This window comes from Lissotriton vulgaris, chromosome 12 (genome assembly GCF_964263255.1).
Source record: "Lissotriton vulgaris chromosome 12, aLisVul1.2, whole genome shotgun sequence".
In the NCBI taxonomy this organism is placed as follows: domain Eukaryota; kingdom Metazoa; phylum Chordata; class Amphibia; order Caudata; family Salamandridae; genus Lissotriton; species Lissotriton vulgaris.
Window position 1 is genome coordinate 281,539,895 of NC_141700.1, and position 24,741 is coordinate 281,564,635.

The 24,741-nt window shown below is 42.8% G+C and overlaps 1 protein-coding gene across 2 annotated transcripts in view; it reads right to left on the reverse strand.

Moving 5' to 3' along the window:
- Positions 1-1,586: 1,586 nt before the first annotated feature.
- The window catches only part of LOC147673966 (NACHT, LRR and PYD domains-containing protein 3-like), a 428,609-nt gene continuing 405,454 nt past the window's right edge, over positions 1,587-24,741 (reverse strand). For both annotated transcript variants that reach the window (XM_086945054.1, XM_086945053.1), the window contains 2 exons: positions 5,026-5,190; positions 1,587-2,407 (listed from right to left, as the gene is read on the reverse strand). In XM_086945054.1, the coding sequence (XP_086801180.1) occupies positions 2,317-2,407; positions 5,026-5,190 (256 nt within the window). In that variant the 3' untranslated portion in view covers positions 1,587-2,316. The remainder of the gene's footprint in view (positions 2,408-5,025; positions 5,191-24,741) is intronic.

Genomic DNA, 24,741 nt, shown 5'->3' on the forward strand with positions numbered 1-24,741 from the left:
ACTGTGGCGGGCGCATCCTAATGCCACCATTGGGACCCCCGCCCTTATGGGGGTCGGTCCCTTTTTCCGATGGGATGGCGGGCGGACAAAGTCCGCCCGTCATCTTAATGGGGGCCCTAGTACGACTTTTTTGCCATAGATATCAAAATCCTCAAATATTGTAATAATTCAAATTTTCCTTGTTAGCACAAAATCACATTGCATGTAATTAGAATATACACTGAATCATAAATTATCGCTGTCTAATCTATAATTTTTTCTTACTTAAAATGATCATGATGACTTCCAAATTTTTCTTAAACATTCATATTTTTTGTTATTGCACCACTTGTGATTTTACAAACCGAGTATTGCCAATCATTATTTCATAGAATACCTGGATTAACACATCACTTCTTTCACAAACTTCAAATTGGATCTGCAATTTTCATTTTATTTTAAGACACTCCTCCACCCCCTCCTCAAGGTCCTTTGTGCCTGCAACCCCCTGCACAATCCTCCTGATATTTTGCAGGCTGGATTTCCAGGTCAATCAAATTGGGTAATTGCTGTCCTCTATCCTGAACCTTCTAGCATTTTGTGCCTTTGGGTAACTGACCGCTCCCCACTTAATGTTTTTATTCTGGGCTTATAACACTGAGATAGTTTTAAACAGGGGACTGGAATTTATTCAGCCTCTCAATATTGTACTCTCTGTGATTGTGATTTATAGTTTAAAAAACTAATCAACTAAATATTATTTGATGATTGATAGGCTCAGTGTTTACACACTTTGATAATCTGGATTAAAGAACTCCGGGCCAGCCATAAAATTACAAACTAGTTTCCCTCTAGGGGATACTGCTCTGCCTGACTCATAATGGGGTGCTAGGAGAAGTTCAATTCTGGGTTTGTGCTCGACAACTAAGCATGGAAAAATAAAAGGAACTCCTTGAGGTATTAGTAAAGGAGACCTTCAGCCTGATCTGGGTGTCAACCTAATACAGGTACATTTTGAATCAGTGATTGGCGAACAAAACTCTCAAGAATTTACATATAGCATCTGGGGACTACTTGAATGAAGCTTAGTTGGACACTTAAGGTTAGAGGGAGAATTTGAGGTCTAGAGTAACACATCTGGATTAGCTGCTGATAACAGCTGATACTCCTTTAAGAAGGAAGAGAGCCACAGAGGAACAGTTTCTGCAAAGCACATGTGTTGTTTGGATGAAGAGGGACATCAGAAGCACCGTATTAAAAATATTAAAAGTTGCAGAGAGGACCAAGAGGATCACAGGATTGTCTGTTGTCATAGACAAGTGAATGCAGTTTCTCCTCTGCATCAGGAAATGCAGGTTTGGTAGGAAAGCTATGGATGGTTGGGTGTTTATTTTTAAGGGCATAAAAAGTGGTTCTTAACTGTTTGGCTTCTTTGGACCCCCACTAAATTACTAGTGGGTGTCCTCAACCAAAACAATTTCTCTGATTTGATACTCAAAACGATACACAAAAATACAGAAACAAGCATGCATTAAATACAAACAATAATTATTACATATTTCATTTAATTCACAATAAAAAAATATACAAAAATCGAATATTTTAACAGGAAGGTTGGAGTTTTTTAAGGTGTGGTTTTATTTCTAATAAAACTATTCGATTTGCTAGACTCTAGTATATCACTTTTTCTGTTTCGTTCCTAAAGCATGTTCTCTTTTTCTCTGCGTATAACAGTGCCTCAATTAAGGACAGCAATTGTCAATACTAGATTGTATTTGCTGAACTTGTGCTGCTCCTGCAAATCAAGCTAAGGATAACAAATTAATTGTAATCCTCCTTTTTCAAATTCCTTCACCTTTACAGAGAGTTTTAAAATCTGTGTTTACATTTCTACTCTTTTATGTATGCAAACTTTTTTTAATAAGCTAATATAATTTACTTTTCTTAACAGTCACAGTAGGCAACGTAGACTTCCAGGGAGCCCCAGGTTAAAAACCACAGGTTTAGAATGGGGGTTGACTTCTCAAATATTTTCGTGCAATATTTTTCTGCAAGAGGACTTTAAGTGCTGGTTTAGTGGTTGCTAATTTCAAACATTACACTTTTCTTACTCAGGGATGTCTTGGCAACAATGTCTAAATCAAGATAATATGTCTGAGAAAGCCAGTTCTAAAAAGTGCATCATGGTTGGATCTGAAAATCCTCATTACGCTGACCTCTATTGTTATCTTTATTTGTCCAGTGTTTCATGTCAGTGTTTTTCTCCACAAACTAGACTGCAGTTGGCTTATCGTGTATATGAACTTGTAAAATATTCACTATAAGCAAGTTGCGGGATTAGCCAACAACAATCTCCAATCCTGGTCGCAATGACCTCAAGTTCTTCAGTTTCCTTTCCATTTCTGAGGTGAAGTTGTTTATACCCAGCCTAGGAGGAAAAAGGGAACATTGAAGATTACAAACTGGATATTTCTGAACTACAAAGTCATCTAGTTTAAAGGTCATTAGGGTACTTTAGAAACAGATGAACTCTCCTTTAAACCATGTACAAATCTCTATTTTTTAAAGGGAGGCTAACATGAAGGGAACAGCGAGGAAATTGTGATAGAGCTCTGGAGTTGTTGCTGATAATCTCATATCACCTGTAGCCACATTGCCATATTCCTTCAGTGTGAAATTCCGACTCATTTAAGCAACTATAAACGTTGTACAATTATACTGAGTAGCAGCAACTCTTTTTTACAACATCCCAAAGCAAGTGGAAGGAATAAATCAGCATATGTCCATGATTTAATGGTTTGGGTTGTAGAGGACAGGGAGATAAAGGTGCAACTACAAAATTGCCTGAATCCATTTAATGGTCTGTATCTGTAAAAGTAGACCATAGCCTGTCACGCTGGCACTCTGTACAGTCAACATACAATGGATCCGGGGGTGTCACCCCATGTCCCGTTGTCTGCACCCAACACCAGTCAGATGCTCAGTCAACAATACAGTTCTGGCCCAAGAAAGCCACCAGAGCCTAAATCTACCTGGTTCCTATTCAATAACAAAATGGCCCCATTAACCTTACAACAGGCATAACAAAATCCGGGTATCTGCAGATCCAGTGAAGATGGAGGGGCGAAAACATCACCTCAAGCACGGGGGTAAGCTTTGGGAGCTGGCTGAGCATCAACAGGTAGTGTGCTTTTGATGAAGTTCCCCTTGGCTGAGCAATGTGATGTGCGTTTTGGTATTTGAACAAAATATGGAGTTGCGAATATCAGGAGACAGAAATACCAGGGAAAAAAAGTGTTACAAAAAATTGGGATGCAAAAATATTGTTGTTCAGGTAAGTAATATCGTTGTTAAGAATATCGTTGTTAATAACGTTTTCAATAATATAGTTGTAAAAAATATTGTTTTTAAATTATCTTAATGTGTTTTAGTTCATATATTAATTTATGTGTTACTGTTTGTAAAATTGTTAATATTTTTAAATATAGTTTGCAATTCTAAGTGATTTTGAATTTATTTGCTAACACTAATTTATAGTTTTGTAGCAGGTTGCTAGGTTTGTAGGGGCATAGGGTAGGAAAATAATTAAGTCTTAATTCATTCACAGTTATTATTTTTTGTATAATTTACTGGATTATTAATTATGTAAATTTTGTATTCATTTTATTTGTTAGTTATATTTTTTTTGCAGGCTGTTGTGTTTGTAGGGGCATAGGGTGGGAAGTTATTTAAATAATGATGTATTAACAATTAATTATTATTATATTAATAATTATGTAATTCAATATTAATTATATGAATTGTGTGATAATTATATGTTTTGATATATTTGAGGTGTAGGCTGCGGGGTTTGTAGGTATAGGGAGGGAAGTTATCTAAGTTATAATTAATTAACAATTACTTAGGAAGAAAAAAAGTATGTGTTTTCCACTGTGTGTTTTTTTTTAAATCACGTGAAATCTAACAGAGACTCACCATAACCAACTGAGAGAGCCTGTTCTCAACCATTTACTTCAAAATACATTTAATAGGGTTGGTGTCACACCCTAAACACCACCCTTGAGGCTACGCCCCTGCTGATATCTGTAGAAAGAAAGATACCCATCACGTCACTTCTGGTGAAGGCAAGATTTGCACTTTGCCAGCTTCATCCAACCCGCTTAATATAGAGAGCAAAGTGGTGCATGCCTGATGTACTGCTCCAGTGAATGATTTTTCTTTGCATTCTGGGAGTTGTAGTACTGTTTTATAATGAAATAAGCAAGACTGCAAGTCTAAAGAGAAAACCTTAACTGGAGCACCACATCAAGCATGGACCAGGGAAACTTAGCAGGGCTGAATATCTGATGGATCCAATGCGTCTTGCCAGCAGGTCCTTTTCTGCATCCATTCAAAAACCTTATCTCTAACATTGATCAAAACTTAAGGAATCAGACAGCTCTGTATACGTCTGCTATTTTTTTTGTAATTTAGTTCCAACTAATGCATCTACCCTCTGCGAATGGAAAACTTGCTCCAAATCCTGGCTGCAAAGTTGATTTGTCATCCAACAACTATCAAGATAATTTGACTTTACAAAAAGTCTCAACCAGAATGATCCAACCCTCCCATGCGTCACTTTATTATCCCTTCAAGGATAAGCCATGCTCACTTTTATTCACTACCAATGTCAAGACTATAATATAGCGTCCGACTTGGAGGATCTCGCAAAGAGGAAAATAATTAGAATGCGTGTAGATAGAGCATTACATGAAACAGGTATTAGATGTAGATACAATGTAATTTTTTATTTTAGTTTCCAAAGAAACAATGTTCACATTGCTACAATGAAAAAGCAATCCGAAATAGAGTATATATTTAAAAGAAATGTAATCCATGGTCCCAGTGAGGCCCACTTATGGGAACTGAAAAAAAAATGTACTCATTTCTGGTTGACGGAGATTTTACATATCCGTTTTGATAGGCCCTAAACAGTTTCTAAGTAGTCTAGTGGTACTGAAACAAACAGATATTTTAAAATATCGTTTGAAATTGAAGGTATTTTACCTGATCTCGGTGAGGCTAGTACAGGATCGTATTAACCTCTCTATGTCCTCAGCACAACGGTCAGTAAGGAGGTTGGCGCTCAGGTTCAGCTTCTTGAGGGTTGTGCAGTTTTCAAGGCACCGAAGTTTGCGGCAGCTGTCATCAGCTAGACTGTTCTCCGCGAGCCTACAGAAGAGAGACAGTATTACAGAGCGTAGGTGAAATCAAGACTTGCCATTCAAGTCCTAAGATAAATCTTTTATCCTGCACTTTTTTTTTTACAAATTAAAGCACTGATCAGTAAAAGCGGTGTCAACATTAATGTTACATTTACAAAACAAAAGTTTGAAATTCTTGAAAGGCGTTTAGCAACTGCAAACTGTAATCAAACTAATATATTGAATATGTTCCAGCCCCATAAAGATAGTGATTGCTTCAGACTCTGGTGCCTATTACATCCTTGAACATGCAGCCCTTGTAAATGCTTTGAAGAACAAATGGTTACCAAGGAAGCTCTCTTGTCAAACAAGACTTTCACAGAATGCTGGAAACCCAGATGACTTCTTTCCAGGACATGTATTTGAACAATTCAGTGAAGTTTTTTTTTAAACTTTATTTTTCATTTTTCAGAAAAGAAAAACAAAAATAAGAGCATCCAAATACAAGCAGGTGGAGCAATATGTCTTCGACCAAACATGGTCTACAGAGTTGCATGGTACATGATCACATCTATGCAGTTCAAATAATACAACATGTATTACACCCAATCCTCTTATGGTGCAAAGGCTTCAAGATAATTCAGGTCATCGCAGAGCGGTGATGTCTCAGTACTCCTATAGGACCTTCAATTAGTTTGGTGTTCCCTGCCTTATCTGTACATCACCGTTACTGTCCAGAGTAAGTAGATAGGAACGCAGTGACTGCCATATATCTCAGGGTCTTAACGTAGGTGGTTGTGAGGTTGGATATAGCTTACTGTTTGTGTCGCAGTATACCAGGCTCCTAATCAAGGTTTGTCTATCGGGCATTCGTTTACTTCCCGAGTGTAAAGCTAGTTCTCTTTTCGCCAGTAGTAGTGCAATAGCCACATATCTACGTGAGGATTTGGAGATTTCTTGGACGTAGCCTAGGAGTGCTAGCAGCGGGAGGGGTCAATGTGGAATTGCATCATCTGAGATATAGTCATAAATATGTTGCACCAATATTTGGCCACTTTGCGACATGTCCAAGTCATAGGGCAAAGTCTGCCATAGGTGCCCGGCATTTGAGACAGCTACCTGGGCGGTTGGGGTCTAGTCTGTAAAGTTTGGCTGGTATGACATTTGCCCGTCAAGAAACTTAAAGTGTATTAGTTTGTTTCAGTGATTCAAGGATATTCGTTTCATTTGTGTGCAGCAGCTGTACCATTTCTGATCTGGTAAGGTATATCCTCGGTCCTGTTCTCATGCAGATCGTGTTTTTGCATTGTGCATGGGGGTTAGTGCCATACTAGCGTGGTACAATTTAGAGATGAGATGGTCCCCATTGGTGTCGGTGATAAGCATTGTCAGTGGCGTGAACTCTCCTGCGTTTAATTGGCAAGTAGGCATCTGATCTCTGATTGCGCCTTCTAACCATCACAGGACAAAATGTTCTATTCAGGGGGCATTTATGAAGTGCATGTCCTTGGTACGCAAGAAGATATGTCCATCTGAGAAGAGATCCTCAAATGTTTTTAATGAGTATCTTGCTAAGGTGCTTTGGACTAAGGCTTCCTGTGTGATGGGTACCCAAGTGTTGGGCGCTAGGGGGATTGCCGAGGAGTATAGCAATGGTCCACCAAACTTACGCAACAGTCTTGTCCATGCCCAGCTAGTAGTAGATACAGCTTGTGGGTCGGGAGACAAGCCTGCTGGTAGTATAGCAGCCAACACTACAGGGTAAGCCAGAACCGCATCAGGCTTGGCATATGGTATATGTACGTCCGGATGGTACCAGTGTCACGAAAAGCTACATTGAGCCACTAAGTAGTATATATGCAAATTAGTGACTCTGAATCCTCCTCCCTCAAATGGAAGAGTCAATGTGGTCCACCCTATGTGCTTTGGCTTGCCCCCCATCACAGCCTTGTAAGAGTAGAACGGAGCGTGGTGAAGAACGCATTTGTTAATGGTATGGGGATATTCTGAAATATATAAAAACTGGGGCAAAACTAACATTTTGCTAATGGCGATTCGATGCAGCATCGATGGGGGAGTCTGATCCATTGCTCTACTCGTTCCATCAACGTATTTATTGCCCAGCCTTAGTTCAGTCACAGTATTTGTTATTTTTCGTGTGTGTGTGTATATTCCCAAATATTTTGTGGAGGTGTCACTCCACACATGGGGAAACTCCCTCACTACAGATTTCATTGTGGCTGTCAGGAGGAATAGTTCAGACTTACCCCAGTTGACATATAGGCCTGATAGGGCCCCATATTGCATTATATCCCGAAGTATTGGTGCCCGGTTATCATTTGAGTGTCATATGTAAAGGATAACATCGTCAGCTATGCTGTAACTAATAGCGGACCAGGTTTGAGTTGCAATTTCCTGTGTATATGTTTTATTTGTAATTGTCGCATAAGTGGGTCTAGGGCTATAATGAATAACAAAGGCGACAATGGGCACCCTTGCCTGGTTCCCTGTGATAAAGGAAATGTTTGTGTGATTGTGCAGTTTAGCCGGATTTGCGCTGTGGGTCATGTGTACAATTACCGGATGAGGGAGGAGAATCCAAGGGGAACACCCAGTTTTTGTAATGTAGCATGAAGAAAATCCTACTACAGCCAATCAAATGCCTTTTCAGCATCTAATAGCGCCGCCTCCGCAGGCACCGAGGGATCAATTCTGTGTATCACTGCAATGCGTAAGCGCAGATTCGGGACCTTAGATCTGTGTGGAATTAACCCAGACTGAGCAGGGGAGATTATTTTTTCCATAAAAAGCGAAAGGCGAGTGGCTAGCATTTTGGGCAAGATTTTATTTTCGAAATTCAGCAGTGATAGGGGCCATTACGATCCCCGCAGCGCTGGGTCTTTCCCGGGTTTAAGAAGTAGGATAATCACTGCTTCACGCATGGTAGGTGGAAGAACGCCCACTTCCAATGCTTACCTATGCACCTCCAGGAGGTGGGGTGCCAGGAGCTGTTTATATGTTTTGTTAAAAGTGCCCGTATAACCATCTAGCTCAGGAGTTGATTGCCTGTTGAATCTCTTCTGGGAAGGGTTCAGCAAAAAATTGTTATTGCACCTTAAGCAGCCACACCACTGCAATCTCCTCCATGAACTGCAGTGTAAAACCTTCAGTTTTGCTCAGCCATTCTCAATGTCAGTTGTGTCCATACTCCCACCCTCAGTTCGCTGCAGGACTTTGATTTGGTTGTTACACCTTCCGGTGCTTTTGTGAGTTACAGGGCATGTTTCTGTCCTTAATTTTCATCAAGGTCCGGAACCTTCTTATAGGGCATGGGTGAACTGCAGCCTTGGTTGGCGCTGCTCCTGTAGGGAATGGTATCAAAAATTTAATCAGATTTGTAAAGCATGGCTAATCACCCAACAGGGTATCCAGGCACTTGCAAGCCCGGAGGCTTATTCGAACAGCCAAGTCTTTAGGGCCATTTGGAATCTTCTCAACAGTTGATGGAAGTTCGGGCAATGGTTAATGTATGCAGGTCCTTTGTTGCGTAGAGTCTTGTGCGCGTGGGTCAGCAGCTTGATTTGGCATCTCTTCTGTACGGGAAGCCAGTCAGTCTTTGATACATGCTCCTCCTGTACCCGCTCACCTGGTGAAAGAAGGTGATCTGGGTAGTTGTTACTTTTTGTTGCTGCAGGACACATCCCGCCAGACAGGCACAACTATAAACACCAGTGTACCACTTCACAGGTCCAATCTGCTGCAGGCTCACGCAGCTCAACTCAAACATGGCCATCTTACTCTCCCGGCCAGACTATGCCGAATGCTTCACAGTTGAAAAACAAGCATCAATGTAATGTTTAGATTATTAGGTATGGACGGGTTGTTAAAAGTATAATGAGATTGTTAAGTTAGCAGCTCCAAAATGTCATCAACATTCAATTTCACATATCATGAAATTGTATGTGAAATTGAATGTTGATGACATTTTGAAAAACCTTTCTTGGTGAAGAGTCTGCCTAAAGGGAGGATCAGACACACTCACTGTGCTTCAATGATTGGAGGAGCTGCTAACTTAACAATCTCATAATACTTTTAACTACCCGTCCATACCTAAGAATCTAAACATTACATTGATTCTTGTTTTTCAACTGTGAAGCATTCGGCATAGTCTGGCCGGGAGAGAAAGATGGCCATATTTGAGTTGAGCTGCGTGAGCCTGCAGCAGATTGGACCAGTGAAGTGGTACACTGGTGTTTATAGTTGTGCCTGTCTGGCGGGATGTGTCCTGCAGCAACAAAAAGTAACAACTACCCAGATCACCTCCTTTCACCACGTGAGCGGGTACAGGAGGAGCATGTATCAAAGACTGACTGACTGACCTTTTCTGATACTGAGGGGCACGGGCCAGGAATGCTCTTTGTCACCACTCATGGCACTATTAGCCCTGAAACCCCTGGCAGCAGCCATACAACAAAATGCACAAATAACAGGTATAGCCACACCAGAATTCTTCTGTACACGGATGAAATACTACTCAACCTGACGACCTTACCACCTCATTGCCAACCCTTTTGTTAACCATTTTAGCTTTCAATGCAATATCAGAGTATAGGGTTGATTGGAATAGAATTATCACCCTACCACTATACCAGGTGACAACAAAAGCAGCAACAGCTCAATACAAGCTCCAATGGCACTCTGAGGTACTTAAATACCTACGGGCGTATGTTAATAAGGCCAGAAAAAAATTGTCACAGACAACTTGCAGAATATGCCAAAGGGACACCATTCAATGTAATACTATGGGAAAAGCGGCAAGCCTTGAAGTTGGTGGTAGCACCCCACATTTTTTACGTGCTAAGCATGCTCCCCGACAGTCAAGATTTCCATATTAGGGACAATCAACAAAGTTAAAAGGATTTTTATTTGGATACCTGTGAAATCATGCCTAAGGACCTCAAAACTGATAATGCACAGACATCTGAAAATAACAGAAATAATGATAAGACTTTTCCTAATACAATAACATGCAATAGGTGTTCCCTTTCTAAACCAATAAGAATTACAGAAAAATTGTGAAGCATTAATATTTTACAATGTTTTAATGACTTATTCTGGAGGAGTGTGGCTCAATGATTAGAGCGGCAGACCCTGATGCAGAGGTCTAGCCCGGGACCGGGGTTCAATTCCCCGCCTCGGCGGGTCTTGGGCTCAAAATTCCACGGACCTGATAATTCTCGCCTCGGTGCCTATTCCAACCATGGAGTCCCACTCTGCAACTCTGGGCAATAGCTTGCTTAATCTCCATAATGGCCCCCACAACTGTAAGGATGCCTGGCCTCCACCTTGGGGGTGCCCAGGAGTGGACGCCTCACAGGGAAAGCAAGGATGGGTTCCACGGTGGTAATCGTACAAGCGCCTTGAGACCCTTGCGGGTGAGTAGTGCGCTATACAAGTATCAATTTACAATATTTTACATTTACATATTCTCTGATTAGATATCCTAAATCGTGAGTAGCCAAAATATCGAGTTTAAAATATCGATATACAACAATATTGATGTTTTAATTTCGATGGCACAGAATATCGATGTGCAGTAATATCGATGGACAGAATATCGACTTTAAGGTAAGTAACATCGATATCAAATATATCAATGTTATCGAAATTTTGTTTAGTGTTATGTATTTTATATGTTTGTTAAACATATTTTTTAATGTATGTTTAGAAATTAGTAATTTTGTTTACATTTTGCGTTTTAGTATCAGAGCGGGTTGTGGGTTTATATGGGAATAGGGTGGGAAGTAATTTAAATATAATTAATTATTAAAAAAATATTATTGATTAATAATTAATTGTTAATTAATAATTAATTGTTAATTAATTATTATTAATTAGTTAATTCAATTAATTAGATTTCATGTACTAATATTTTTATTTTTTGTTATTGTTAATCAATAATTAATTGGTAATTAATTATTATTAAGTGATTAAATGATAATTACATTTTTGATGTGATTTATTTATGTGTAGTGGGTTGTGTGTTTATAGGGGAATAGGGTGTGAAATAATTAAATTAAATTAATTAAAGAGATTGTATTTATTTATTGGTATTTATTATTAATGAATTGTTAATTAATGAATTGGCCATTAGTATTTTTTAATTTATTATATTATAATAATTATACATAATTTATTAATAAATATTGTTTATTCTTATTGTAAATTTCTTGTTAATTAATTATTATTTGGTCATTAATTATTAATTGGTAATTATATGTGTTATTTACTAAATTCATAATTACATCCATTTAATATTAATTGTTATTAATTGATTAATTGATATTTTGATTAATTGTGTTTGTTTGTTGTTTCATTTGATTTGATTTGATTTATCCACTTATACAGCGCGCGATTGCCCGAAGGCGTCTTGGCGCTAGGACAGATAGCAAGCCTCAAAGATGAAGAACAAAACTCCCTTAACAGTCAGCCATGAAAAGCCACGTTTTCACTGCCTTTCTGAACATGGCCAATGTTGGGCTTTCTTTTATGCTAAGTGGCAACCTGTTCCATGCTCGAGCTGTATGTACCAGAAAACTTCTCCCGCCCCAATTGGTTCGTCTGAATTTTGGGATACTAATTAATTTCAATTGCCTTGATCTAAGCATCCTGCCTGGTTCGTACAATTTCAAGTTAGTTCGTAAAAACTGCTAGCCTAAGCCCTGAACAGCCTTGTATGCCAGGCAAAGTGATTTGAAACATACTCTCTTTTCCACTGGGAGCCAATGCAAGAGTTTTAGTTTAGATGTAATCGACTCATATTTGGGGATACCGAGCACTAGCCTCACAGCTGCATTCTGCAGGCGTTGCAACTAGTCTATAATTTGTTTTCTGGCACCAGCGTATAAAGCATTTCCATAATCTAATCTGGACAATGCCAATGCCGTCACCACTGTTTTTCGGGTATCGTCTGGTATGTAAGGCAGTAGTTTCTTTATCATCTTTAAGATAAACCAAACTGAAGATACAAGCTTGCTTGCTTGAGCATCAAAAGAAAGCTTGATATCTAGGGTCATTCCCAGAATCCTTACTTTGTCTACTGGGTCCGGGCAACTCCCCAGATTGTCCGGCCACCAGGCTGGATACCAGATGTCTAACAACAAGGGGTGGTGATGGACAGAGTTTCTGAATTAAGCAGAATACTCTCACCCAGTCAAGAGATCAGGGCTAGATCCAACACCATTTTTTAGCTCACTGCACCATCCCAGCTCAGAACCTGGCTATATGCAAATTAGTCTGTTCCTGTCCCAGTGCATGATGGGAACAGGGCAAACCAAACTACCAAGCCAATTCTTACACTGGGAAGGAAACAAGCTTCCGGGGACCGGTTTCTGGCATTTCAGCCGTCGTCGGCCCGGCTTGCTTGAATCCTGATGGTGCAATGAGCAAGGGACTCACATCTGAGTATACCCTTCCACGCTGAGGGTGGACAAAATATTTAACAACAAGGGGTGGTGATGGACAGAGTTTCTGAATTAAGCAGAATACTCTCACCCAGTCAAGAGATCAGGGCTAGATCCAACACCGTTTTTTAGCTCACTGCACCATCCCAGCTCAGAACCTGGCTATATGCAAATTAGTCTGTTCCTGTCCCAGTGCATGATGGGAACAGGGCAAACCAAACTACCAAGCCAATTCTTACACTGGGAAGGAAACAAGCTTCCGGGGTCCGGTTTCTGGCATTTCAGCCGTCGTCGGCCCGGCTTGCTTGAATCCTGATGGTGCAATGAGCAAAGGACTCACATCTGAGTATACCCTTCCACGCTGAGGGTGGACAAAATATTTAACAACAAGGGGTGGTGATGGACAGAGTTTCTGAATTAAGCAGAATACGCTCACCCAGTCAAGAGATCAGGGCTAGATCCAACACCGTTTTTTAGCTCACTGCACCATCCCAGCTCAGAACCTGGCTATATGCAAATTAGTCTGTTCCTGTCCCAGTGCATGATGGGAACAGGGCAAACCAAACTACCAAGCCAATTCTTACACTGGGAAGGAAACAAGCTTCCGGGGACCGGTTTCTGGCATTTCAGCCGTCGTCGGCCCGGCTTGCTTGAATCCTGATGGTGCAATGAGCAAGGGACTCACATCTGAGTATACCTTTCCACGCTGAGGGTGGACAAAATATTTAACAACAAGGGGTGGTGATGGACAGAGTTTCTGAATTAAGAAGAATACTCTCACCCAGTCAAGAGATCAGGGCTAGATCCAACACCGTCTTTTAGCTCACTGCACCATCCCAGCTCAGAACCTGGCTATATGCAAATTAGTCTGTTCCTGTCCCAGTGCATGATGGGAACAGGGCAAACCAAACTACCAAGCCAATTCTTACACTGGGAAGGAAACAAGCTTCCGGGGACCGGTTTCTGGCATTTCAGCCGTCGTCGGCCCGGCTTGCTTGAATCCTGATGGTGCAATGAGCAAGGGACTCACATCTGAGTATACCCTTCCACGCTGAGGGTGGACAAAATATTTAACAACAAGGGGTGGTGATGGACAGAGTTTCTGAATTAAGCAGAATACTCTCACCCAGTCAAGAGATCAGGGCTAGATCCAACACCGTTTTTAGCTCACTGCACCATCCCAGCTCAGAACCTGCCTATATGCAAATTAGTCTGTTCCTGTCCCAGTGCATGATGGGAACAGGGCAAACCAAACTACCAAGCCAATTCTTACACTGGGAAGGAAACAAGCTTCCGGGGACCGGTTTCTGGCATTTCAGCCGTCGTCGGCCCGGCTTGCTTGAATCCCGATGGTGCAATGAGCAAGGGACTCACATCTGAGTATACCCTTTCACGCTGAGGGTGGACAAAATATTTAACAACAAGGGGTGGTGATGGACAGAGTTTCTGAATTAAGCAGAATACTCTCACCCAGTCAAGAGATCAGGGCTAGATCCAACACCGTTTTTTAGCTCACTGCACCATCCCAGCTCAGAACCTGGATATATGCAAATTAGTCTGTTCCTGTCCCAGTGCATGATGGGAACAGGGCAAACCAAACTACCAAGCCAATTCTTACACTGGGAAGGAAACAAGCTTCCGGGGACCGGTTTCTGGCATTTCAGCCGTCGTCGGCCCGGCTTGCTTGAATCCTGATGGTGCAATGAGCAAGGGACTCACATCTGAGTATACCCTTCCACGCTGAGGGTGGACAAAATATTTAACAACAAGGGGTGGTGATGGACAGAGTTTCTGAATTAAGCAGAATACTCTCACCCAGTCAGGAGATCAGGGCTAGATCCAACATCGTTTTTTAGCTCACTGCACCATCCCAGCTCAGAACCTGGCTATATGCAAATTAGTCTGTTCCTGTCCCAGTGCATGATGGGAACAGGGCAAACCAAACTACCAAGCCAATTGGAGACCAGATGTCAGCATTTCCTCCCAGCACCAGCACTTCACTCTTGTCGCCGTTCAACTTCAAACAGTTGTCCATCATCCACTGACTGACCTGTGACATACAATGTTTGAATTTCGCTGCTGTCTCATTCACCTTCTTACTGATAGACACCACTATCTGGGTGTCGTCAGCATAAGATACTGGAGTAAAGCCACATTCCCTTATGATTTTTGCCAGTGGTGCTACATATAAATAAAAAAGGGTAGGGCTTAAAGTAGACCCCTGGGGTACCCCACAAGGTGAGCTAAATGATTTGGACTTTGCCTCACCCAGCTCAACTGAGAAGGTTCTATTTCGAAGGTATGAGCCAAGGAAAGATATTGCAGAATCATGGACCCTTACTTCTGCTAGGCGGGCCAGGAGTATTTCATTGCTGACCGTGTCGAAGGCCGCCAATAGATCTAATAATACTAAGGTGGCCTTCCCTCCATTGTCTAGCAGCCTCCTGAGTTCTTCAACCGCCGTCAGCAGAGCTGTTTCTGTGCCATGTCCCTCCCGGAATCCATATTGAGAAGATCTAACCAGCCACCCTCTGCTATGTACCAAGACAGCTGTTTATTTAATAACTTCTCTAGGATTTTCGCAACAAATGGGATCCTGGCTATGGGTCTGTAGCTACTGGGCTCATCATTATCCAGATTCGATTTTTTCAAGAGCGGCCTTATTGATATCTTTTTCCAAACATCAGGGAAAATCCCTGACGTTATAATTTGAGCGAAGAGTTTTGCCAAAAGGGAACTAAGTAGTTCTCGGAAAAGCTGCATTACTTTCGGCGGACAGGGGTCCATTGGACTGCCTGAGCTGGTAGAGTTCACTTCCTTTAAAATTTGCTCTACGGTAGGTGGGGAAAATTGAAACATTGGAGTTTGCAGCAGCTCCTCCGCGGCTTTTGTTGGACTGGAGATAACCAGATCTACCTTGTTTGAAAGGTGAGTCTTAAAAGAGTTAAAAACCAAGGAAACTTTATTCACAAAGAATTCACCCAGTGTGTTACAAAAGTCCGATGTAATTGTCTCTAGGCTGGTGTTATCAATTTTTGCTAGTTTCTTGACAGTAGAAAAAAGGGCTTTGCTAGATCCTTTTGAGTTATTAATTTTTTGCACAAAGTAGTTGCTTTTTTCCGTTATAATCAATTTTTTATACGTGCCTAGAGCCACTTTATAATCTTCTTTATGCTTGATATCGTAGTTTGACCTCCATTTTTTCTCTGCCCTTCTACAACTGTTTTTGAGCCTTCAGTGCTTCCGAGAACCAAGGCTGTGATGGAGTTTTCCTCTTAAAGGTCACTTTCCTACGTGGAACAGCCACCTGCACTGCTGCCTTTATCCAATCATTAAATTGCTCACAGGCTATATTGCTCTCTAGACCAAGGTCGGGGTAAGATCCCTGTAGATTGTCTATAAGAACCTGAGAGTTCGTCTTTTCTCAATCAGGGTATGTGGCCTGCCTAAGCATTTCCACCGGCCTTCCAATTGCTTTCCTTGATTTCTAATGAGAACATAATTACCTTGTGGTCAGACCAGGGGACCAAAAGAGTGTTAATGTTATTTAACCACTGACAGGAGGAAAAAATCCCATCCAATGAGTGACCAGCGCAGTGAGTGTCTACAAAAACCTTTTGTACCAAGGAGAAATTGGCTAACGCTTCCTGAAAAGATGCTACCATCATTACTATGTGTAGTGCGTTGTGTGTTAAAGGGGGAGTAGTATGGGAAGTAATATTTTGTTATTTAAGTAAATATTATTTATAAATATTTGGTATTTAGTAATATATTTTTGTAAATTAAATATTACAAATTTTTTTTTTTTTTTAAATATCTAATTGATAAGTATGTTAATATAATGCCTACGCTATCCTGTGCTTTCCCTACTGTTGCACCCTCTGGAGTGGGAATAGTAATTTTTACCCCTACGCTATCCAACGCTTTCCCTACTGTTGTACCCTCTGGAGTGGGAATATTAATTTTTACCCCTACGCTATCCAGGGCTTTCCCTACTGTTGCCCCCTCTGGAGTGGTAATAGTAATTTTTTCCCCTACGCTATCCATCGCTTTCCCTACTGTTGTACACTCTGGAGTGGGAATAGTATTTTTACCCCTACACTATCCAGCGCTTTCCCTACTGTTGCACCCTCTGGAGTGGGAATAGTAATTTTACCCCTACGCAATCCAACGCTTTCCCTACTGTTGCACCCTCTGGAGTGGGAATAGTAATTTTTACCCCTACGCTATCCAACGTTTTGCCTACTGTTGCACCCTCTGGAGTGGGAATAGTAATTTTTGCCCCTACGCTATCCAGCGCTTTCCCTACTGTTGCACCCTCTGGAGTGGGAATAGTAATTTTTACCCCTACGCTATCCAGCGCTTTCCCTACTGTTGCACCCTCTGGAGTGGGAATAGTAATTTTTATCCCTAAGCTATCCAGCGCTTTCCCTACTGATGCAATATGTGGAGTAAGTATATATATTAATTTATATGTAGAGTTTTTAATTTATTTTAAATGTATTTGTATTAGTTATTATTTTTTAAATATGTTTTAATGTTTATATGTATAATTTTTTTAATTATATGTATTTTAAAATTATTTTTACATTATTATTAATATATTTAAAAAAACAATATTTTTTACTATGATATTTTTGTACTACGATATTTTTTTTCTCAATATTTTTGTACTTTCCTTTATGTAGATATAACTTCGATATTTTTGATGTCGATATTTTTGTATGTCTATATTATGTCTGTCGATATTATGTCATACAACCGTACAAGGGCAACTCAACTAAAATGTCAACCTGCCAGGCCTGTGAAAGCTTAGGTGGGTGGGGGCAAAAAATTGCCTATAAGGCCATTCTACCTTATTTGCCTAGCCAACAGCCCTAGAAACAGCCCCTGCACCCCCTATCAGCTGTTTTAGGCATGTGGTACATGGGTATGGATTTGAGCAACTTTGTTTCCTAGAAGAATGAAAAATATGAAGACATGGACCCTATATTACCCAGTCTGCAAGTTAACCCCCATTCTGGGTAATACTGGAATGTAGGTGTGAGTTAATGGTCAGAAATGGAGATACCAGCCCGCCAATCTCCCCATGAGAATCTGGGGAACTCAAAATGAGAGCTAATGTGCTCCATCTGATGTTCAATGCTTGGGACAGTTTCAGACCTGCGTTTGAAGATTTACTCAAATTTGACTTCCATGGAGGTTTTCCACATCCAGTTCATTTTTGCATTTATTATTTATTCCAACCATCATGAAGTGATACTGTTTGAAACAAAAGTGGGTTTTGTCAAAGCCCAGAAGGGCTCTACCAAGGTTGGAGGACTTTTAAAATCATTCTTTCCTTAAGAGAGACACCCATCACAGCAAACATGAACAGAAATGTACAAATGTAGCTCAATGCATAATATCCTTGCTGTACTATATTTGGCTGTGAGTTCAGAAGTTCAAACATGCAGAAGGAAGGCAATGACCTCAGTGGCTCAAACAGAAGTAAGGAAATGACTTATCATCTAACCAGTAGGATAGTCTCTTAAAATGTCTTGATGCAAAGAAGGTTTCCTTAACTACTTTTTTAGGGAAATCACAATGTTAGTTGCCTATTTATGAAGCCACCTTGCAGTTCACAAGCTTTGTGATGAAAAGAGACAGATGATAACAGAAAGGAAGGAAACTGACCAGGCCTAAAAAAATATTCTTCAAGGTACAGTGATGTGAGTAAAGAAGAACAGTTCCTTAGGGGTGTATGCTTTGACACATTAAGACATACCTAGCCTTCATTTAGTTCTCACCAAGCTCTAGCTGTTGATGAATCTTATCTCTAGAGGCAATGAACGCACACAAAGTTAGGGTCATATTTAAGGGTTGGGAGACAGGACTTTACATCTGCCACCTTGCCTTTACTCCATCCGCCAAATTGAAGGATATCCAGCGCACCACAAACATCCCAATGCATTGCCTGAAACCACTGTCACAGTGGTTCCTATCAATGTTGGAAATGTTTGATGAATGGCTCTGTCAAACCAGATGGCCAGACGTCAAACTTTTCCAAAGATTTATATTTTTCAAAAACAAGATTCCAAAGCCGGAGTTTCTTTTTAATAAATGTAAAACTGATGGTACCCACACCATGGGAGCTTTTTCCAGTGGGGTTGGAGGGCAATTTTTATGGTCTGACTTGAAAGCGCACCTGTCGCCAGACAATTATGTGGGTATCATCAGGGGAGGGGATTTGGCACATGTTGGGAGCCATGAGTACATGTTTTTTTTTTAAACAATTTTTATTATTTTACAGAAATAATACAGGGCATTAAATAAACACAGTGTGCATACATAGAGAGCGGCAAAAGAAGTATTCAATTATAATTACACATAAGAAGAATAGGTACAACTGTTACAGTGAGTTACACCCAGCACAATGCATAAGTCCCATATCTCCACTTCATTTTCACTCAGAGTCACCCTCGTTATCCAAATTCGGCGGTTCGCAGAGATATAAACCCTGTATTCATTCCATGCACCCCAGAGTCTGACCCATTTTCGTGGACATTTCCGGTTCAGGTATACAGTCTTTTCTGCTAACATTGCAAAATCAAGATCGGAGCACCAATCCTTGACTGCTGGTGTCACTGGAGATCCCCAAAACTTAGCTATATTTCTCTTAGCATACATTATGCCTAATGTCATCCAGTCTTGTGCGGATTGAGTTAGATCATTGGGTTCCAAGATGTTTAATAGGCAACATCGTGGTCCTGGAACCACTGAGTCCTTTACCACTTGTGACATAGTCCTCATAACCTTGGCCCAGTTCTTGGCCACCTGAGGGCATTCCCAGTTGGCATGGAAGAATGTCCCTTCCTCCCTGCACCCTCGTAAACAGTATTTATGCGTGTCTCTCCCGATCGCGTGTAGGGTAACCCTAGTGTAGTACACCTGGTGTAGTATTTTCAGCTGTACAAGCCTAAGTCTGGACGATATAGCTACCTCTCGGGGGGAGGAGAGCGCAGTCTGCCAATCTGACTCATCAAACTCTCCCACCTCCTTAGTCCAAGCATCCTTGAATTTCAATGTTGGGTCCGGTAGGTTATTTATGAGTTTACAATATACGAACGAGGTTGCTTTTTTGGGCATGTGTTCCGTTAGGAGCCTGTCCTCTAATGGGGTTGATTCGAGTATGTCGTCACCGGGCTGGATAAGCGACCTCAGGGCGTGACGAATTTGCAGGTACCTAAACCGTTCTGTGGGTGCCAAGTCATATTGTGTCCTGAGTTGCTCAAACGTTAAGATGGCACCACGTTTCCAAAGATCTCCCACTGTGGAGATCCCGATCAGATCCCATGCCCTAAAACCTTTACTTTTACATAGCCGGCCCAATCGACGAGATGACAAAAGTGGCGTCATGAGTGTAATAGTGTCTTTACAATGGAGGCGGGCCTGAGCCACATACCACAAATTAACTGTATGCGCCGTGGGGCTTGTCAGGGCCCTGGCGCCTCTTTTATCATAGAGTGCAGGAAGCACACCCGCGTAGCCCAGGTCATACCTATCCACCTGAAACACTGGTTTAGTCTGGGGGGCGTGTAGCCACTGGTTTACGATCTTCAACTGAGCCACCCAATAAAATAATAGAATATTGGGTAGGGCAATTCCACCATCATACCAGCTCCTGGTTAATTTATGCCGGGATATGCGCGCTGGTTTATCTCTCCAGGGGAGGCCCGAGACCAGAACGTCAATTGACCTGAAATATTTTGTGGGGACGGGAAACGGGGTATTTTCAAGGATATAGAACAGCCGAGGCAGTGTCATCATTTTATATAAAGCCGCTTTACCCAGAAGGGTCAGGGGCAGGGTATGCCAATGTTGTACGTCACTACGGAAGTGTTCAAGGGTGGGTGCCATATTGTGACGAAAGAAGGCATCCTGATTAGGTGTCAACCAGATCCCTAAATATTTAAAGGGTCCTTCCGTAATTTTCAACTGGCAATCTGCCGGGAGTTGCGGCGGAGGTCCCTTGAGGACGAATAAAACAGATATGGACCAATTGATATTATACGCCGAGACACGTCCAAAAATTTTGCAAATGTTAAGGAGCACTATGATCGTGCGTCTGGGTCGGGTCAAATATACGAGGATATCATCCAGGTACAGGGAGATGCAGTCCGCCCATGTCGCAGTCCAGCTTAGCCCCTTAATCATGGGGTCCCACCGGATCCAGGCAGCCAAGGGTTCTAAAATTAAAGCAAAAAGCAAGGGTGATAAAGGGCATCCTTGACGCGTGCCGCGACCCAGCGGAAAATTCCTGGAAATATGGCCGTTAGCCACTACATGCGCCAGTGGTTTAGTATAAAGTAATTTCACCCAGACACAAAATTTAGGGCCAAAGCCAAGATGCCGAAGGACCGCACATAAAGAGGTCCATTCCATCATTTCAAATGCCATTCGGGCATCGAGGGACAGTATAACCGCAGGCTCTAGTAGACTCGGTACTTGTGCCATCACTGCGTGGGCCCCCCTTAAATTAAGAGCAGTGTTTCTATTGTGCATAAACCCAGATTGGTCCGGGTGAATCAATGCTTCAAGATGTGGAGTTAATCGGTTGGCAATCCTTTTTGCCAAAATCTTGGCTTCCGCGTTAAGTAGGGAGATCGGACGGTAGGACGTACATTCGTCCGGGGGTTTGCCAGGTTTCGGCACTGCAATTATGGTGGCTAATCGTTGATCCGGTGGCAGTTCCCCCTTACTTAGACTATCTAAAAACATCGCATGAAGATGTGGGACTGCTAAATCAGATACACGCTTGTACAATTCAATAGGGATCCCGTTAGGTCCCATAGCTTTACCCGATTGCAGGGAATTAATTGTGGCGAGGACCTCATCTTTTGTAAAGTCGGATTCTAGAAGCAAGGCTTCTTTCTCTGACAGGGACGGCATTTTCATGTCGTTAATGTATGTATGGCTGAGATACCCGCCACCCCCTCTCAACACAATCCCCAAGGATGGGAAACCGGAAACGGTTCTGAAGTTTTTGGAAGACGGGAGGGAGTGACCCTCCCGGCCGTATTTATTAAAATATGAAACAAAATGAAAACATTAAATCAACAGTTTCATATTATGTACAATTTCATTACCACATTGCGATGTTTGGCTAACCTTAACATATCCTCTAATACAAAGGTTCTCCTAGCCGAACTAACATCCTACAAAACATTTACTTGAAATTTTGAAATTGTACATCCTAACGTTTAAGGGCCAACGGCAAGGTCGTAACCGGTGTCAAGATCCCTAACCCAGACATATCCCCCTCCCTTGTGAGGGGCGGCACGGAGGCATACCTCAAGTGCAACTACCAATTTCCCTTGACTTGACGGGGGCCCCAATAAAACTCGACGCCACTTAAAGGTCGTACGAGGCTCGTGTGAGGTATCTAGAAGGTAGCGTAGACCCCCCCCCACACCCCACACAACTTACCACATCTGCCGTCGCAGACGTCCTGGCCCCGGGAAATTCACCAGGAGGGGGCTGTAACCCCTCCTACCCATGAAGGGGCCTTGACCGCCTTCCCTTTCCTTTCGGCGACCCATCCTTAGAAGGGACCGCCTCCCCGTTGAGGGGCCAATGGCCACCTCCCCCGAGCGCCCCCATCCGTAATGGGTAACGCCCACTCATAGGGATCTTCCAATTAGTGCTCACCGATCATGACCTTACCGCCACAGGTCCGGATAGTTGACCGGCTATCCGGACCCCCCACCACACTCCTATCTAAAGGTCATGTTTTAACGTCTTTAGCCAAGCTATGAAGTCTCCTATGAGTAACTCATTCCCCACCCGAGACAAATGAACACCGTCCGCCAAATACATACTGTCATCATTAATACACCCATGCGAAATAGAATGCAGTGCATTGGACCGGAACAACCTACTCACTTTGTTGTTAATTTTTCTCACAGAGTGATTCAAAGCAGAAACAGAAAAAGCCCCCCGCCACACTTTTCGTGGGATCATATGGGACCACGCAATTGTGCACCCTGGAACTCTCCTCGCTAACCAACTGACAGTGGAAAGCATCGCCTCCAGGAGAAGTCGTCTACCAGTGGTGACCAAATCATTGCCCCCAAGATGTACTATGACTACAGACGGCGGTGACCTCGTCCGCCCTAGCAAACCCTCGAAAAATGTTTGAAACTGGTCAATACAGAGACCGCCCTTTCCGTAGAAGGACACACTGTACCCGTATTCCCCAGCCACGTGCACCATGTCACCTGCCTTAAATACGTCCGCGGCACGCCTCACGTATGAGTGGCCCACGACCCACACCTCCTTTTTCACAGCCGGTGATGTCTGACCGCTGTCCCGGTGTTGGGTCGACTGCATAGTCCGCCCCGCCTCGTAGGCTTGCGTAACTGAAAACCAAACAAAACAAGAAGCGTGAGTACATCATACCTTTTATAACAATTGGAGGACCAACGCCCCACACGTTTAACTTGTTCCACATTCAGACCCCTGGCTGTAGCCTCTGTAGCAGCCCCTATCCGAAATGAATGGGTCCCAAACTCGCCCGGGTTCAAGCCCACAGCTGTAATCGACATCGCAAGCACCCGCTGAAACTGAAACCTTGTCAGTGGGGTGGCGTCCGCGTGTCTCAACAAGGTCCCCCCCCATGATGCCACCCTTCGTGTTAAATAATCCTCTAAACACTTCACTGGGCACATGGACGACCCGGGAATCCTGCGTATAATTATGCAGTCGCCCATCCCGCTCTGATCAGTCTTGGACCTTACAAACGAGACAGTCATTGTCTCCCCTCTGATTTGAACGTGCTCTGCGCACAGCCCTCCCGTAACATCCTGCTTGTTCCTCGCCACTAATTCGCTTACCCGCATAGCCCCATGAAATGCCAGCGTAAAAGCGGCTCGGAATAACACTGTCTCAAAGTGAGATGAACATGTTGTAGGGAGTCTGGATAATAACTGGGCCAACCTATCCAAACCTATCGGGCGCCTCTCGTCTACTCTGCGACCCTCAAGGCGTTGCCACCCACGTAGCGCTTTTTGCACAACGAAAGACGCTGTCGGGTCCTGGATCCCATGAGCCCTAGCAACAAAGGAAATGGCCGCCCGATGCCTCTGGGCCGTGGCCACCGATTTCCCTGCCAGATGTAAAGACATCAGAAAGTTCACTACCCATTCCTCCTGGCCCCAAAGCTCCTCCCTAGCAGTCCCAAAAAAGGCTAAATAGGACCGGAACGCCCCTTCATATGCCTTCCTCGTCCTGGGTGCTAAACTCTCTCCCACGAGGTTACGAAGTTCGGGGCACCGAGAGACCAGAGAGCTTCGGGAAAGGGTGCCGGCTCCGGGTCCGCTGTGGGAAGAAAACCCCAGAAGGCCTGCATACGAAAACGAGAAAGGGCATCAGCCGCCTGGTTCATTACCCCCGGGACATGTCTTGCTTTGAATAGCACATTCAATTGCATACACAGTAATACGATTTCTTTAAGCAGTCTCAAAATCCATTTGCATCGTGCTGCCTGGCTATTGATACACTCAACCACGGTCATATTGTCAGACCAAAATACCACAGAGTGATCTCTGAACCCTTCGGGCCACGTTCTCAGGGCCACCAAAATGGGGAAAAGTTCCAGGAAAGCAATGTTACTTGTCAGTCCACCGTCATGCCACCATGCCGGCCATTTTTGTGCAGACCATTGAGTGCCGAAAATGGCGCCAAAACCTATGCTCCCTGCCGAATCTGTCCACAGCCCCAGCTCCTCAGAGGACATGGCCGGTTTGTTCCAGACGACTCGACCATTGAAATCCGCCAGAAATGCCAACCAAATGCGCATGTCCTGGCGGACCTCTGCCGAGAGCCTTGTGCGATGATGGCCCTCCTTCAGTCCGACCATGGCTTGAGCGATCGAACGGGAAAAAGGGCGGGCCATTGGTATGACTCTTAGGGCAAAATTCAACTGTCCCACTAACTGCTGTAATTGATGCAGCTTAACCTTAGATTCGCTCATACACATTTGCAGGGATGCCCTGAACTTTAATACTTTATCACCTGGTAAACGGAAACAACCTTCTCGAGGCAAGTCGAAGGACCCACAGTCTTACCTGGTGCCA